Here is a 14,484-nt window from a genome sequence, read left to right on the forward strand (position 1 = left end):
CCCAGAATTTCAATAGCAAGAAAACATACATTTTCATACTTAATTTTAAATTCATGTTTTTCTTGTTATCAAAATTTTGCATAAATTAGCCTGCCAAATTAGAAAAGAGAAATTATTTCTTTCTTTGTATGTGGGCGTGTGAGGCAGATACCATGGATTTTTAATTTTTTTTCTTTCTTTTTTTTTTTTTTTTTAAGAGATTTTTGCTGTAGGGTGCATGTACTCACTAGAGAGACAGAGACAGAAAGCGAGAAATCATCCCTGGGGGGATAACCACATCACAGTCCTTTCTCCTCCAGTCTCCCCTTGGGATTTTGGACACACATGCACATGTACCCAGTGTCCCAGTGTGAGTTTTAAACCACTGGGTCTAGAACTTGAACCTGTAGTCAACTGTGTGGGAGTCCAGCAACATAACCATTACACCATCTGCTGGTCCCTAAAATTCTGTAACTAAAGGCAGGGACCATGTTCTGATATTTATCTGTAATTAATACTTCTTTGTACTTCCAAAAGGAATTGGAAGCTAGAAATGTGTAGAACAGAGCAGTTAAAAGTAATCTTAGTGGCTGGTCCTGAGGCCTGGTAGATAAGGGAGCTGTATCCCACATAGCCAGGTGACCATGTTGTTTGAAACCTGGTCCCAGAGGGTTTGAAAAATAAGCCAGGCTTGTGTGGGTATGTGCATGCCCTAAATCCTGACTGGATGAAGAAATGGAGGAAAGGATTGCGGTGTGACTTTGTCCTACTGGGAGATGCTTCTTCTCTGTCTCTGTTTCTTTCTGGAGAGTGCATAGGCCCTCTGGCAAATTAAAAAAAAAAAAAAGCCAGAAAAGCAATCACACATGTAGAAAGAAGGTTTCGGTCATAGTTCTGACTTATTTGGAATTAAGTCACTCCATTTAGTTGTGAACTTAATGAAAAACTTGAAACAGGAAGTATACGAGGTTTCTGGGAGAGAGAAACAGATTTGTCACATAGATCTTTATGAAAAGGAGACAGACGTGAGACTCTCGAAGAATGCTCTTATAGAGGATTCAAAAATCAATGTGGCTATTATTTTTATCACACTCATTAAAAGCCAAAGGTACAACACTAAGTAATATATATGTATTCCAATCATATGAAATGGAGTAGTCCTGGAACCAGCAGATAGCATAATGGCTATGTTGCTGAACTCCCATGTAGTCAACCACAGTTCAAGTCCCAGACCTGGTGGCTTAAACTCACGCCAGGTGCGTGTGCATGTGTGCCAAGATCCTGAGAGGAGAATGGAGGAGAAGGGATTGTGGCATGGCCATCCCCCCTGGGTGGTGATTTCTCGCTTTTTCTTGATTTTTGCCTCTCTCTTTCTGGTGAGTGCACGTGCCTATAGCAAAAACCTCTCCAAAAAAAAGAAAAAAAGAAATGGAGTAGTCCTACGTTTTTCTCTTTTTGCCTTTGCTGATACCCTCTCAGACTTCATTCCAGTGGCCAAAATTACCTGTTCATCTATAAGACTCAAGACTATTAAATTATTAGTCAATTCCTCTATGAAGCTATTTTTATAAATTGCCAGGGGCACATGCTCTCACCAAAGAAAAACACAATTCCTGTCAATGAGTGTGGCCATGCTACAGTCCCTTCTCTGTTTCTTCATGCTGTTAGAATTTGGGACATGCAAGCATACGTCCCTGGCATGGCTTTCAAGCCGCTGGGCCTGTGATTCCAACCCTGGTTAGCCATGTGGGATCCATCTTTCTTTACCCCTAGGTTATGGGGCCAGCCTACTATGAAGGCTTTCTTGGTCTTCTCTACCCAAAACATGGATCTGTTTTTTTGTTTCACTGCCACCCAGCAGTTATTTATCATCATACTTCTACTTTAATGCCCTCATGCGTTCTCTTTATTAGGCTCTTCAAGGTAAGGGCTATTTGTAGGCAGGTAACCCCAGTGTTTTATAATAATGATTAAAAAATGTTTGTTTGTATATAAAAATATATTTATGTAAAATGAATTATATATATATATATTACTATGTATGCTTATCTATAATAAATGTTTAAATTATTGAATGAAAGATATTTTTTAGGCCAGTCAGTGGCGTAATGGTTAAGGCGGCCAAATCCCACATGGTCAATTATGTGGTTTGAGTCCCAGACCTGGTGGCTCGAAAAACATACCAAGCATATGTGTGTGCATACACACAAAATCTTGAGAGGAGAATAGAAAAGGGATTGTAATGTGGCTGTCTCCTGAGGGGGTGCTTTCTCACTTTTTCTCTCTCTCCGCCATCTGTCTCTCCTGTGAATACACATACCCTATAGCAGATTTAAAAAACAAAACAAGAAGAAAGATATTTTGCTTTCCTATGTACTGACTATCCAAGTACATAGTTCAGAAAATTAGAGGAGTGGGGGACCAGCAGTTAGCATAATGGCTATGTTGCGGAACTCCCATGTAGCTGACCATGGTTTGAGTCCCAGACCCAGTGACTTAAGCTCACCAGGCATGTGTGCATGTGTGCCTAAGATCCCGAGAGGAGGATGGAGTAGAAGGGATTGCGGTGTGGCCAACCCCCCTGGGGGGTGATTTCTCGCTTTTTATCTCTCTGTCTTTATGGCGAGCATGTGCGCCCTATAGCAAAAACCTCAAAAAAAAAAAATTAGAGGAGTGGTGTCAATCTCTTTAAGCTGCTATAGCAAAGTGTCATAGATTGGGTGGTTTAAAACAACAGAAATGTATTTCTCAAAGCTTTGAAGGCTGAGAAGTCCAAGATCAAGACCCTAGCAGCAGGTCCTCAATGTCTGGTGGAGGACCTGCTTCCTTGCAGGTGGCCATCTGTTCACTACACCTTACATAGGAGAATGGCAGGTCTCTCTGGGGTCTTGTATGTAAGGGCACTAGTTCCATTTATGGGCCTCTACCTTTATGAACTAGTAACTGCCCAAAGAGGCCCCATCTCTGATCTTGGTTAGAATATCAACCTATGAATTTTGGGGAACATAAACTTTCAATACTTAGAAAGCACTTTTACCTTACGTTGTGTTTTCACATGTCATGTGCTTCTCTTGTACTTTTGATAAAAGCTGTAAGACATGTCAAAAGTAAACTTTCTGACAGTTGCCTGGAATATAGTTTCTTTAATGTTGACTGAAACAAGAGCCATACACCTTTAGTTACCCAACCTTGTTCAGATGAATTAGCAGTCGTATTTCATGTCATCTTTATAACATCAAAATTATCTAACTCAGAAGTTGATGTGTATAGCCTCGAGTCATGATTTTAATAGAATGCGTATTTTTTGTTTATTTATTTGTTTCTTCCATAAGAGACAGAGAGGCATCCCCAGCAGGGTCCGTTCGCCATCCTCCACCCCCTGTCTCACCTGGCCCAGCTCACAGACAGACATGCATGACCAGTGTGTTCAGGGCAGTCTCAGGACACAAACTTAGTTGTGTTATTGCTGTGCCACTGCTTGGTCCTCATCATGGAGTGTTTAGCTGGAACTTAAGACACTTGTGAAAAACTTTCTTACAAGGCTGCTTGTTTTATAGGAAGTACTGTGGTTTATAGTATTACAGAATTAACTTGGATTTCAAAAAAGTTACTATCTCTTTCACAGTTCTTAAATCTGCTAGGAACTATACTTGCTTAGAGGTCTTGCATAAACCCTACAATTTCATTATCTGACTTCAAAGGGACTTCAATTTATAGTTTTTACTTTCATCAGAATTCATTCTTCGAGACTTGGTTACTACAAGTTCTCAATTCTGAAGGCAGACATATCTGAGTCTAAATCCTGGAATGGCCACTTCAGCAACAACACCTTTGTCAAGGTACTTTAACCTCTCTAGGCCTATTCTTTTCCTGTGCAAAATGTGGATGGTAATAGAACCTTTTCTGTAGAGTTGGTACAAAGATTACACAAAGTACATGCATTAAGTACTTACTACTAGTGAAGCTGATTCTGCAGTTTATAACATGCCTCATTTCTTTGGCAGTATCTTGGATTTGGAACGCCATCTAATCTGGGAAAAGGCAGAAGGGCTGCAGCTGCTGCAGACCTTGCCAATCGGAGTGGAGAATCAAACACTCACCAAGACATTGAAGAAAAAGATCGGTTATTACGTCATGTGGAAGCCAGAGACCTCATTGAATTTGGCATGATTCCTGAGTTTGTGGGACGGTTACCTGTGGTGGTTCCTTTGCACAGTCTAGATGAGAAAACACTTGTGCAGATACTGACTGAACCACGTAATGCTGTTATCCCTCAGTACCAGGCCTTATTCAGCATGGATAAGGTGCGATTTCTATTTTTAATACTTACTTCATTTGTATTTTTCTTGCCATTGAAATTCTATATAACTTTGCCTAACAAAGTAAAAAGGAATCTTGTTCATCTGGAATGTCAGCCTTTTCCACACTAAATAAGGATCTCAGGAAGACACATTGTGTTATATTAGACATTTAGGGGTTAGCTTTGTTTCTTCGGAATTAAAACCCATTCTTCGAGACTTGGTTACTACAAGTTCTCAATTCTGAAGGCAGACATATCTGAGTCTAAATCCTGGAATGGCCACTTCAGCAACAACACCTTTGTCAAGGTACTTTAACCTCTCTAGGCCTATTCTTTTCCTGTGCAAAATGTGGATGGTAATAGAACCTTTTCTGTAGAGTTGGTACAAAGATTACACAAAGTACATGCATTAAGTACTTACTACTAGTGAAGCTGATTCTGCAGTTTATAACATGCCTCATTTCTTTGGCAGTATCTTGGATTTGGAACGCCATCTAATCTGGGAAAAGGCAGAAGGGCTGCAGCTGCTGCAGACCTTGCCAATCGGAGTGGAGAATCAAACACTCACCAAGACATTGAAGAAAAAGATCGGTTATTACGTCATGTGGAAGCCAGAGACCTCATTGAATTTGGCATGATTCCTGAGTTTGTGGGACGGTTACCTGTGGTGGTTCCTTTGCACAGTCTAGATGAGAAAACACTTGTGCAGATACTGACTGAACCACGTAATGCTGTTATCCCTCAGTACCAGGCCTTATTCAGCATGGATAAGGTGCGATTTCTATTTTTAATACTTACTTCATTTGTATTTTTCTTGCCATTGAAATTCTATATAACTTTGCCTAACAAAGTAAAAAGGAATCTTGTTCATCTGGAATGTCAGCCTTTTCCACACTAAATAAGGATCTCAGGAAGACACATTGTGTTATATTAGACATTTAGGGGTTAGCTTTGTTTCTTCGGAATTAAAACCATCATTGTAACATAAAGTCCAAGGATATTTGTAGAGAGAAATGATGTCCCTCTAAGCCAGATGCAATCCCAAAAGGATTGTCCTCAACCTTGATATTCTGAGTGCTTCTGTTATGATGTACTGTGTGTGTGTGTTTGTGTTTTCTCTCTTTTTAATGAGAAAAGGGAGGAAGGAGAAAAAGAGGTATTTTTGACAAGGTCTCACAGTTGTGATCCCCACCAGCCTCCCAGTTTGCTAGGATTATAGGCACGTGCTGTTGGGCCCCACCTGTTCAAGTTGATTTAGGATTTGAACCTGGGCCTTCCACATGGCCCAGCCTCATGCAACAGCTCCTTACCACTTGTGCCACAGTAGTTGGGCCATACTTTATATACTTTCGTCTGAGTAAATTGTTATCTCCTACATCTGTGTCTCTGCAGCCAAACACCTGGAAGTCACTCTGGAGATGGTAGCTGTTTTTGGTTTCAGGAGCTTGGTGTCTCTTAAGTGTCAGACTCCTCTCCTTCATCACTGACTCAAGTCATGCCCCTTTCTTCTAGAATGTATAATTTTTAAATCATTGAGCACATTGCCCAGCAAACAGATTTTACATTCTTAATATTTATTAAATGAATGAATACAAGCTAATTCTTTTACTCCACTGCATAAAGTCCTTCAGTAGTCAACTAGTCTTTTTTTTCCCTTTATTCATTATACAGCGTGTGTGCACACACATGAGAGCGAAAGCAAGAGAAATGAGCACAGGGTCCAGTCACACAGATCCTCTTCCTCTAGTCCTTCACTCCAAGAACCTTGGGCAGCCATGCACATGGCCAGAAGTTTTCAGGCTGACTAGACCAGAGATTCGAACCACAGCCACCATGTGGGATCTGGCTTCTCTTGAACAGTGCATTATTCCTGTGGCACCACAGAGCCAACCCCCAATCTTATTTTAGGTTTATTTCTTTCTTGAGAAAGAACTGAGTACAAGGAGAGGGGGACCCTCACAGTCTGTCACACCACAGTCCCTTCCCTCAGCCCTCTAGCTAGTCAGGATCATGGGCGTGCACCTGTAGTGTTTTAGGTCCACCCTGGATCCAGATCCACAGTTGGCCCTGTGGGTTCCAATACTTCAGATCAGTAGGCTGCCTGCATCCCTTGGTCTGATTTAGATGCCCTCACTTTGGTGCTCCCTTAGTGCCGTGCGCATTTGCTCGGCCAATCTGTTACCACCAGTAGACTGTTAGTTACCTGAGGGCAGAGATATCTGATTCATCGTTCCGTCCCTCCCCTAATATGGAAACACATAGGGATACTAGAAAGTCCATGTAAATCTGTAAGACCTCTTCTTCAAGGACTAAGAACATACTTGTAATTCATGGTACTGATACTGTTGTAGGCTAATAGAAACGTGCTTCTTGGGGCAGCAGGTGGAATAGTGGTTAAGGGCACTGGCTCCCTCATGGCCGACTGAGGTTTGAGTCTCAGACCTGGGGCCTTGCTTTCTCACTTTCTCTCTCTCTCTCTGTTCCCCTCTCTGGTCAAATTAAAATAAATAAATAAAGTTAAATAAAAACAATTCCTAAAAAAAGAAACAAGTGCTTCTTGAAGGCAAGATTTTGAAACATCATAAGAAATAATTAACTCACTTAAATTTTACATTTTCCAGAGTTATAAATTAGTAACAAAAAGTTATTTAATACCAAAATCTTGTGATGCCTGTTGTTCTAAAGTATTTTGATGTATGTGTATGTGTGTTTTAATTTCCCAATATTTGAACTCCACTATTTTGAAATTTGTGGTAATTTAGAGGCACTTGTCTGAAGTTTTACCTTTGTTGTACAGGATGAGGGGGTTTAGTAACATTCTTTAAAATACAGTTGTCCTGGGGGGCTGGCAGGTGGTGTGATGGTTAAGGGTATTGGACTCCCACATGGCCGACCGTAGTTCAAGTTCCAGATCTGGTGGCTTGCTTTCTCACTTTCTCTCTCTCTCTCCCCCTCCCCCTCTCTGGTCAAATTAAAACAAATAAATAAATAAAGTTAAATAAAATAATTCTTTAAAAAATGTAGTTGTAGGGATCCAAAGAAGATTTTTTAGGAGATAAGTCTAAATACTTCTGTCTAAAAGAAGATAGGATTAGTCAAGACATAGAGCTTTTTTTTTACCCTGTCTGAGTTTCTAAAAATCATTCTCTTAGCTTACTGAAATCACTAGAACTTATTTCCTTGTCTGTGAAGTTAAGGCATTAGTTCCTTTTAGTTCTAAAATTGTGTGATTATAAGAAGACCAGTAATGGTGATAGGTAGTAGTAGTGAAATCAAATGCTGTATGGGGTATATTAGGAAAATAGCATCAAGGATTATCTAAGCTCTTCTATCTTGAATGTAGTGTGAACTGAACGTCACTGAGGATGCTTTGAAAGCTATAGCCAGATTGGCACTAGAACGAAAAACAGGTGCACGAGGTCTTCGGTCCATAATGGTAAGTTGGCATTATTCTACAGAAATTAGATTATGTCTTGGTTTGAGTTTTGGGAATATTAAGCTTCCTTTTTTTAATTTGGAAATATATTTAGAGAATTGGCCTAAGGTTGTTGACTTTTGTTATTTGGGGGCTGGGTAGTTACAGTAGATTTTATTTTGCTTTTTTCCAAAAAGGAACTTTAGGATATTTGCAATAAAGGACACAGACATACGGTTAATGACATAGAGCAAATCAGGTTGGTAGGAAGAATTTTAGGGCATTCTGTCGATACATGTACTTTTGACTAAGCCCCTGGCAGCCTTTCTCAGACCCATTAAAACCCTCATTATCTGTGAGTGTGCTTGTTTGCAAATAAGTTGCAGATGCCATGACAGTTTACCCCTAAGGTCTTCAGCACCGATATGAACGCACACTTTTTTGTTTTGCTATAGGTCCTAGGGACCAGCGCATTTTCCTGCCACTACTCACTCTTGTCTTAGAGTTTTCTCGCCTACCTCCTAGTTCTGGCTCTTCCATGGGTTAGTGTACCTGCTGCCAAGGCAGGAGCATGTTCCCATTCCCTTTTAAGGATTTCCTTGCTGTTACTTTTCTCGTCTCGCTAGCACTTAGATTGGCACTGCACATCTATCACACGTGGTCTGAGACTATACTCTCTACTGGGAGCCTAGATTTAAGGTGTTACTCATCAAGGATGGATTTCTACACATGCGGACTAGAAGAGTCAGTGGCATTTTTAAGGAAATTTGATGTACACCCATGTTTTCCTTTAGAGGGAATATAATCCAGAACCCCCTGTAGTTCCTTTCCTGTAGTAAACAACTTAAGATGTACTGTAGCACCTGAGACCAGTGCTCATTTGGTAGTCTGTGCAAAAATGCGTCATGACATTCCTGATAGCCAATAGTAGCCTTCCTCAGAGAATAAACTAGAGATGCTTCTGGGAACATCTGACATGTTAAGTATACTCTCTTTGTATGTGCATGTACACCTAAATAGAACTGTGGACAAATACACTTCTCTAAATTTAGTTAGAAACTGTTTTAATATAAAGAATATGAAAGCATTTACCTTGACTGCAATGTTCAGTTCCTGGTGTTATAATAGAGACTTTGTAGTATTTCTTGAGTGAATGGAGTTAGTTGGTGGCTTACAGAATGAAAATATCTTTGTATTAATGTGTTTCCCATTTAATTTCTAACTTTTGATGTCTTTAGGAGAAGCTGTTACTAGAACCTATGTTCGAAGTCCCTAATTCTGATATTGTTTGTGTGGAGGTTGACAAAGAAGTGGTAGAAGGAAAAAAGGAACCAGGATATATCAGGTACAGTCTATTTGCAAGCCAGAACGGATTGGAAATTTCATGGTTAATGGGTCTGTCATTTTTTAATTTATTTTTAGAGAGATTTTGCTACAAGGGCATATGCGCTTACCGGAGAGACAAGAGAGAGAGACAGAAAGCGAGAAATCACTCCCCAAGGGTGATGGTCATGCTACAGTCCCTTCTCCTCCATTCTCCTCTTGGTATTTTGGCCATGCACTCACACATACCCGGTGTGAGTTTTAAGCCGCTGGGTCTGACATTCAAACCACAGTTGACTACATGCAAGTCTAGCAGTATAACTATTACTCCATCTGCTGGTTCCTGGTCTATTGTTTTTAAACAGCATAAAAATCCTTTTATTTGTGAGAGGAGCAGTAATCTTCTATTTTCTACAGAAAAATCTAATTTGGGTTTATACAAAATAGTATTTTGTTTTTGAGAAAGGATTTTCAAAATTGTTGTATACTTTTTCCTCCAAGGCAAAATTATCAAGAGACATAGAAGTAATGTAAGTGAAGAGATTAAGATGAACTTTGCTGCTAATTCCCTAATTTTTGAATGACTTTTTATGTCTTTCACAAGATGAAAACTTTGCTGTCATAATTTTTTCTCTTCATTGGTATCTTATTAACTGATAAATCTGATACTTTGGCTGCGTTATCTACTCTAGGAGTTAGTAAACTTCGCATAAGTGCTAGATAAACACTTTCAGGCCATGTGGTCTCTATTACAACTACTCAACATGCCCTTATGGCTCAAAAACAACCATAAACAATACATAAATGAATGAGCATGCTTGTGCTCCAGTAAATCTATATTTACACAGGCAGGCAATGCACTGGATTTGGCTTGCACGCTATGTTTACTAACCCCGGATTTATCATGCAGTATTTAACGTTAATATTACCTACATAACAGTGAGGTTACTCTTTAACTCAGTCACAAGGTATATTATGCTTTATGTTAACTTAACTTCCAAGATAACCTTGCAAGCAGTTTATTGATTACCCCGGAAGACATAACTGATTTTTATTGTTAAATGATGTTGTGTCTTTAAAAGGAATTGTGGTCTGAACCCTAAGTTTGACTGATTAGAACCAAGTCAGATTGGTTAGGTTTCATCTTCTTTATCACAAGCATTTGAGCTGAAATAACAGACTATTAAGACAAGTTTTTTTTTTTTTTTTTAAAGAGTTACTTAATTTTATTTATTCATTCATTTCCATTTGACCAGAGAAAGAGATTAAGTGAGAAAGCAAGCCATCAAGTCCGGGTCTCAAACTATGGTTGGCCATGTGGGAGTGTCTAGCAGGTTAACCATCACACCACCTGCTGGTCCCAGGAAAGGGTTTGTTTTCAGTTTTTTTTTATTTACTTCTTCCAAGAGTGAGAGAGACAGAGCGAGCCTTGATAATTGATGCTGTGTTGTCATTTTTTTCAGTAAAAAATTTCCTAGGAAAATGTTGAAAATTTACTTGCAACTCTCTTTTTAAATAATTTTTTATTTAACTTACTATTTTTTTGAGAGATTAGGGCGCATGTACTTGCCGGAGAGACAGAAAGGGACAGAGACAGAAAGTGAGAAACCACCCCCCGGGAGGAGTGGCCAAACCACAGTCCTTTCTCCTCCATCCTCTTGGGATTCTGGGCATGCATGCATACACGTCTGGCATGAGTTTTAAGCTGCCAGGTCTGGGACTCAAGCTGCAGTCAACTACATGGGAGTCCAGCGTTATAATCATTACGCCACCTGCTGGTTCCCTGTTATGAAAAGCAAGGGGATGAAAAGCAAGCTGCTAGGTCCAGGTACTACAACTGAAGTTGGCCATGTGGGAGTCCAGCACTTCAACCACTATGCCACCTGCTGGCCCCGTAGAATTCTTAATAGTGTAACCTGTTTCCTATTTTTCAACACTAAGCAGTTGTGGATTTTTTTGTTTGTTTTTGAGAAGTTTTTGTTATAGGCCACGTAAACTTGCCAGAAAGAGACAGAAAGTGAGAAATCACCCCCCAGGGGGGATGGCCACGCCAGTCCCTTTTCTCTACTCTCCTCTTGGGATCCTAGGCATGCACGCACATGCACCTCGCATGAGTTTAAGCCACCAGGTTCGGACTCGAACTGCAGTTGACTACATGGGAATCTAGTGACATCACCATTATGCCATCTACTGGTCCCAAGCAGTTTTAATATATATATGAGAGATTTTTGCTATAGGGCGCATGTACTCACTGGAGAGACAGAGCAAGAAATCACCCCCCTGGGGGATGGCCATGCCGCAATTCCGTCTCCTCCATTTTCCTCTCAGGATTTTGAGCATGTATGCACATGTGCCTGGCATGAGTTTTAAGATGCCAGGTCGTGGACTCGAACTATAGTCAACTATGTGGGAGTCCAGTGACGTAACCATAATGCCAAGCAGCCTTAATATTAAAAGTGCTCTTGGGTTGGCCTCTTGACTTAGTGGTTGGGGGAACCAGATCCCATGGTTTCAAATGACTGACTGCCATTCAAGTCCTGGCCCCCAAAGGTTGAAAACACACAGCAGGCACATGTGTGTGTGTGCCCAGGATCCCCGTGGGGAAACATGTAAAAGGAAGATTTAGGCCCAAAATCTTGAGAGGAAGGAGAAATGCAGGGAAAAGAATTATGGAGTGACCACACCCCATTGAGGGTCCTTTCTCTCATGAATGCACATGCCCACTGGCAATTTTAAAAACGCTCTTGGGGCCAGTAGATGGCATGGTGGTTAGGTCGCTGGACTCCCACATAGCCAACTGTGGTTCAAGTCCTGAACCAAGTGGCTTGATTTCTCATTTTCCTTCTCTCTCTCTGTCCCTCTCTGCTGAGCATACATGCCCTATAGTAAATTAAGTAATAACAACAAATAAAACAAAAAATATTAAGAGTACTTTTTTAAAAAAATATTTAATTTTAATACTTTTTGTTTTGTGGTCTTTTTAGCTCCTCTAGCTGAAAATTAATTCCTCTAATTAATTTACTATCTTGAGTCTAAAAATCATGCTTACCTCCAGTTTCTAAGATAAACAAACATGTTTTTAATTACAGAGCACCAGCAAAAGAATCCTCTGAAGAGGAATATGACTCAGGAGTTGAAGAAGAAGGATGGCCTCGCCAGGCAGATGCAGCAAATAGCTAGGCTGCCAGGCTCCCATCTGTACATAAGCTTCTTCTTTTGTTTAGGATCGTAACTGTCTCTACAGTCTGACATTAAAGGCATTGGATCTATCTTGGATATCATACATGATCAGAAGCCTTTAGGATAAGAATCAGATCATGTATATTATTGTAACATCACATTGATTTATACAGAGGACATTATGTGGACTTTAATGACACAATGTTTAGAGATAAAAATGTACATTATTTTGGTTCAGTTTTTTAAAAATATGCTTTAACAGAATTCTTAGGAGTTTTAAGCAATCCAGGTATTGCAATAACCGTGGATTTTACAATAATGTTACTCTACAAATGGGAAAATAAATTCTTTAAAATGGAATATTGGGATACCATTCTTTAGTGTTACCTTTTTTCCACCCACATTTGTTTCCTGAAAATACTAGAATTTTATTCGTCTTAAAAATTGGACCAGATAGTTTCCAAATAGTTAAAAGTTTCATGGAAAAATACCCTGAAGAGCCATATTTTGTTGATTTGTTTAGCTCTCGTAGTCTTCTGTGCTCATGCATGACACTAACGTCCCAGATGGTACAGTCCAAAAGCCCATGCTCTTGCTGACCTGTTCAACTGGTTGTCATCTCTGATCCATTGTATTTGGTCTCCGGGAAAGTCATGACATATTTTTACATAGAAAAACAGAAAAATATGTCATAACTTTCCCAACAACTTAATAGTACATGGTTGAGTTGACGGAATCGAGGTCAGTTTCAATCTTGAGAAAAAGACTCTCCATCTAATTGTACAAATAGCATGCAGTCTAGTCACAGTGACAGCCATGTGCTAAACTAAAACATCTTAACACACTGACCTGAAGTACTAAGCTAGCTTTTTTGTTTTGTTTTTGGTGCTGGACATTTGTCTAATTCATTGACTTCATAGAACATTAAAGAAAATATATATTTTTTCCTATCAAAGTGAATATGTTCACACTAACATATAAGCTATTAATCATCATTATATAGCAAAACTAAAAAGGGAGGGAATTTGTCATACTTAAGTATAGAAATTATATCATTTGATTCCATAAATATTAAAATATTCAGGTACTTTTTTAAGCATTGTGTTTCCATCTGTAATGATACAAGTTTCTATATTACTCATTCAGTTCAATTTCATTTAAAAGTACTTGAACCAGGGTACTTTTGGTTTATAGACTTAACTTTTCCTTTTATTTACTTTTTTTTTGAAAGAGAATCTTAAGCTCTTAGCATATTCTAAATCTGCTGATGGAGTTGGGCTTTCTTTGTTGTAATAAAAAGAATGTGAGGTACTTATGATTTACTTGCATTCATGTAGAAGGTTTAAGCCTGGTTGCTATAATATGGAACAGGAACACGTGTTTATCTTCTTACCCTAGTAATGGTTCACATTTTCCTCAGGAAGTCTTTCATATGTATTGTTTCTCAGCCTTTTGGCTAAGATTAAGGACGTCTTTGATATTAGAACTTACATTCATTACCTTAAAGCATCATTTTCCTTTTTGTAGAGTGGAAATTGGAATAACTTCTAAATATATATTAAGGGTATTCCTTCAGAAATGAACTGAGAGGCATTTTAGTCAAAACAACTTACATTTGGTTTTGGAAGTTGTTAACAAAGCATAATTGATGTTTTTAAATTAAGTATAACTACAATTTGTATCTTGGAACTTATGTTTTGGCATTTGAATAAAACAAAAGACTGAACGAAAGCCAGTGTGGTGGTGTGTCCGTTCCGAGGCACAGGAGCATGCTGCACCGACTGCAAGTGCCCCGGCAGTGCCCCTTCTCCCAGGGGTCCATGTCCTGTGAGCTGCTTTATTCTAGGGTTGGTTTAATGCTTGACACTCCCAGGTTCTAGTAAGTTCTCCTAGTTGTAGGCTCCACTGAGTTTCATTAAAGTTTCTGTTACACATTTATTGAAAATCCTTAGGTCAGCTGATGTGGTGGTGGTTAAGGTGGGTAGATCCCACATGGCTGACTATGTGGATCAGTTCCAGACCCAGCAGCTTGAAAAACATGCAAAGTGTGTATGCATGTGTACCCAAAATCCTGAGAGGAGAATGGAGTGTGGCATGGCCTCTGTGGGGTGATTTCTCTCTCTCCAGTGAGTGCACATGCCCTAAATAAAAAAAAAAAAAAATGGAAGTAAGTTAAGTTCCAGGTGTGGGGATACTGAAGGTGGTAGCCCAGATAGGTCTGGCAGAACAAGTGGGAATGTGCCCACTTAAAAAGGATTATGAGAATTAAATAAACTCAGAAGTGGGA

At 39.5% G+C, this 14,484-nt stretch overlaps 1 protein-coding gene across 2 annotated transcripts in view; it reads left to right on the plus strand.

Annotated features, from left to right (window-relative positions):
• The window catches only part of CLPX (caseinolytic mitochondrial matrix peptidase chaperone subunit X), a gene marked incomplete at its 5' end in the record, with an annotated part of 41,044 nt that extends 27,848 nt beyond the window's left edge, over nucleotides 1-13,196 (plus strand). For both annotated transcript variants that reach the window (XM_014593186.2, XM_014593190.2), the window contains 4 exon segments: nucleotides 3,984-4,283; nucleotides 7,623-7,715; nucleotides 8,933-9,039; nucleotides 12,107-13,196. In XM_014593186.2, the coding sequence (XP_014448672.1) occupies nucleotides 3,984-4,283; nucleotides 7,623-7,715; nucleotides 8,933-9,039; nucleotides 12,107-12,197 (591 nt within the window).
• Between the last annotated feature and the right edge of the window lie 1,288 nt (nucleotides 13,197-14,484).

The sequence above is a fragment of the Tupaia chinensis genome, unplaced genomic scaffold, assembly GCF_000334495.1.
Source record: "Tupaia chinensis unplaced genomic scaffold, TupChi_1.0 Scaffold000063_1, whole genome shotgun sequence".
NCBI classification, from domain to species: domain Eukaryota; kingdom Metazoa; phylum Chordata; class Mammalia; order Scandentia; family Tupaiidae; genus Tupaia; species Tupaia belangeri.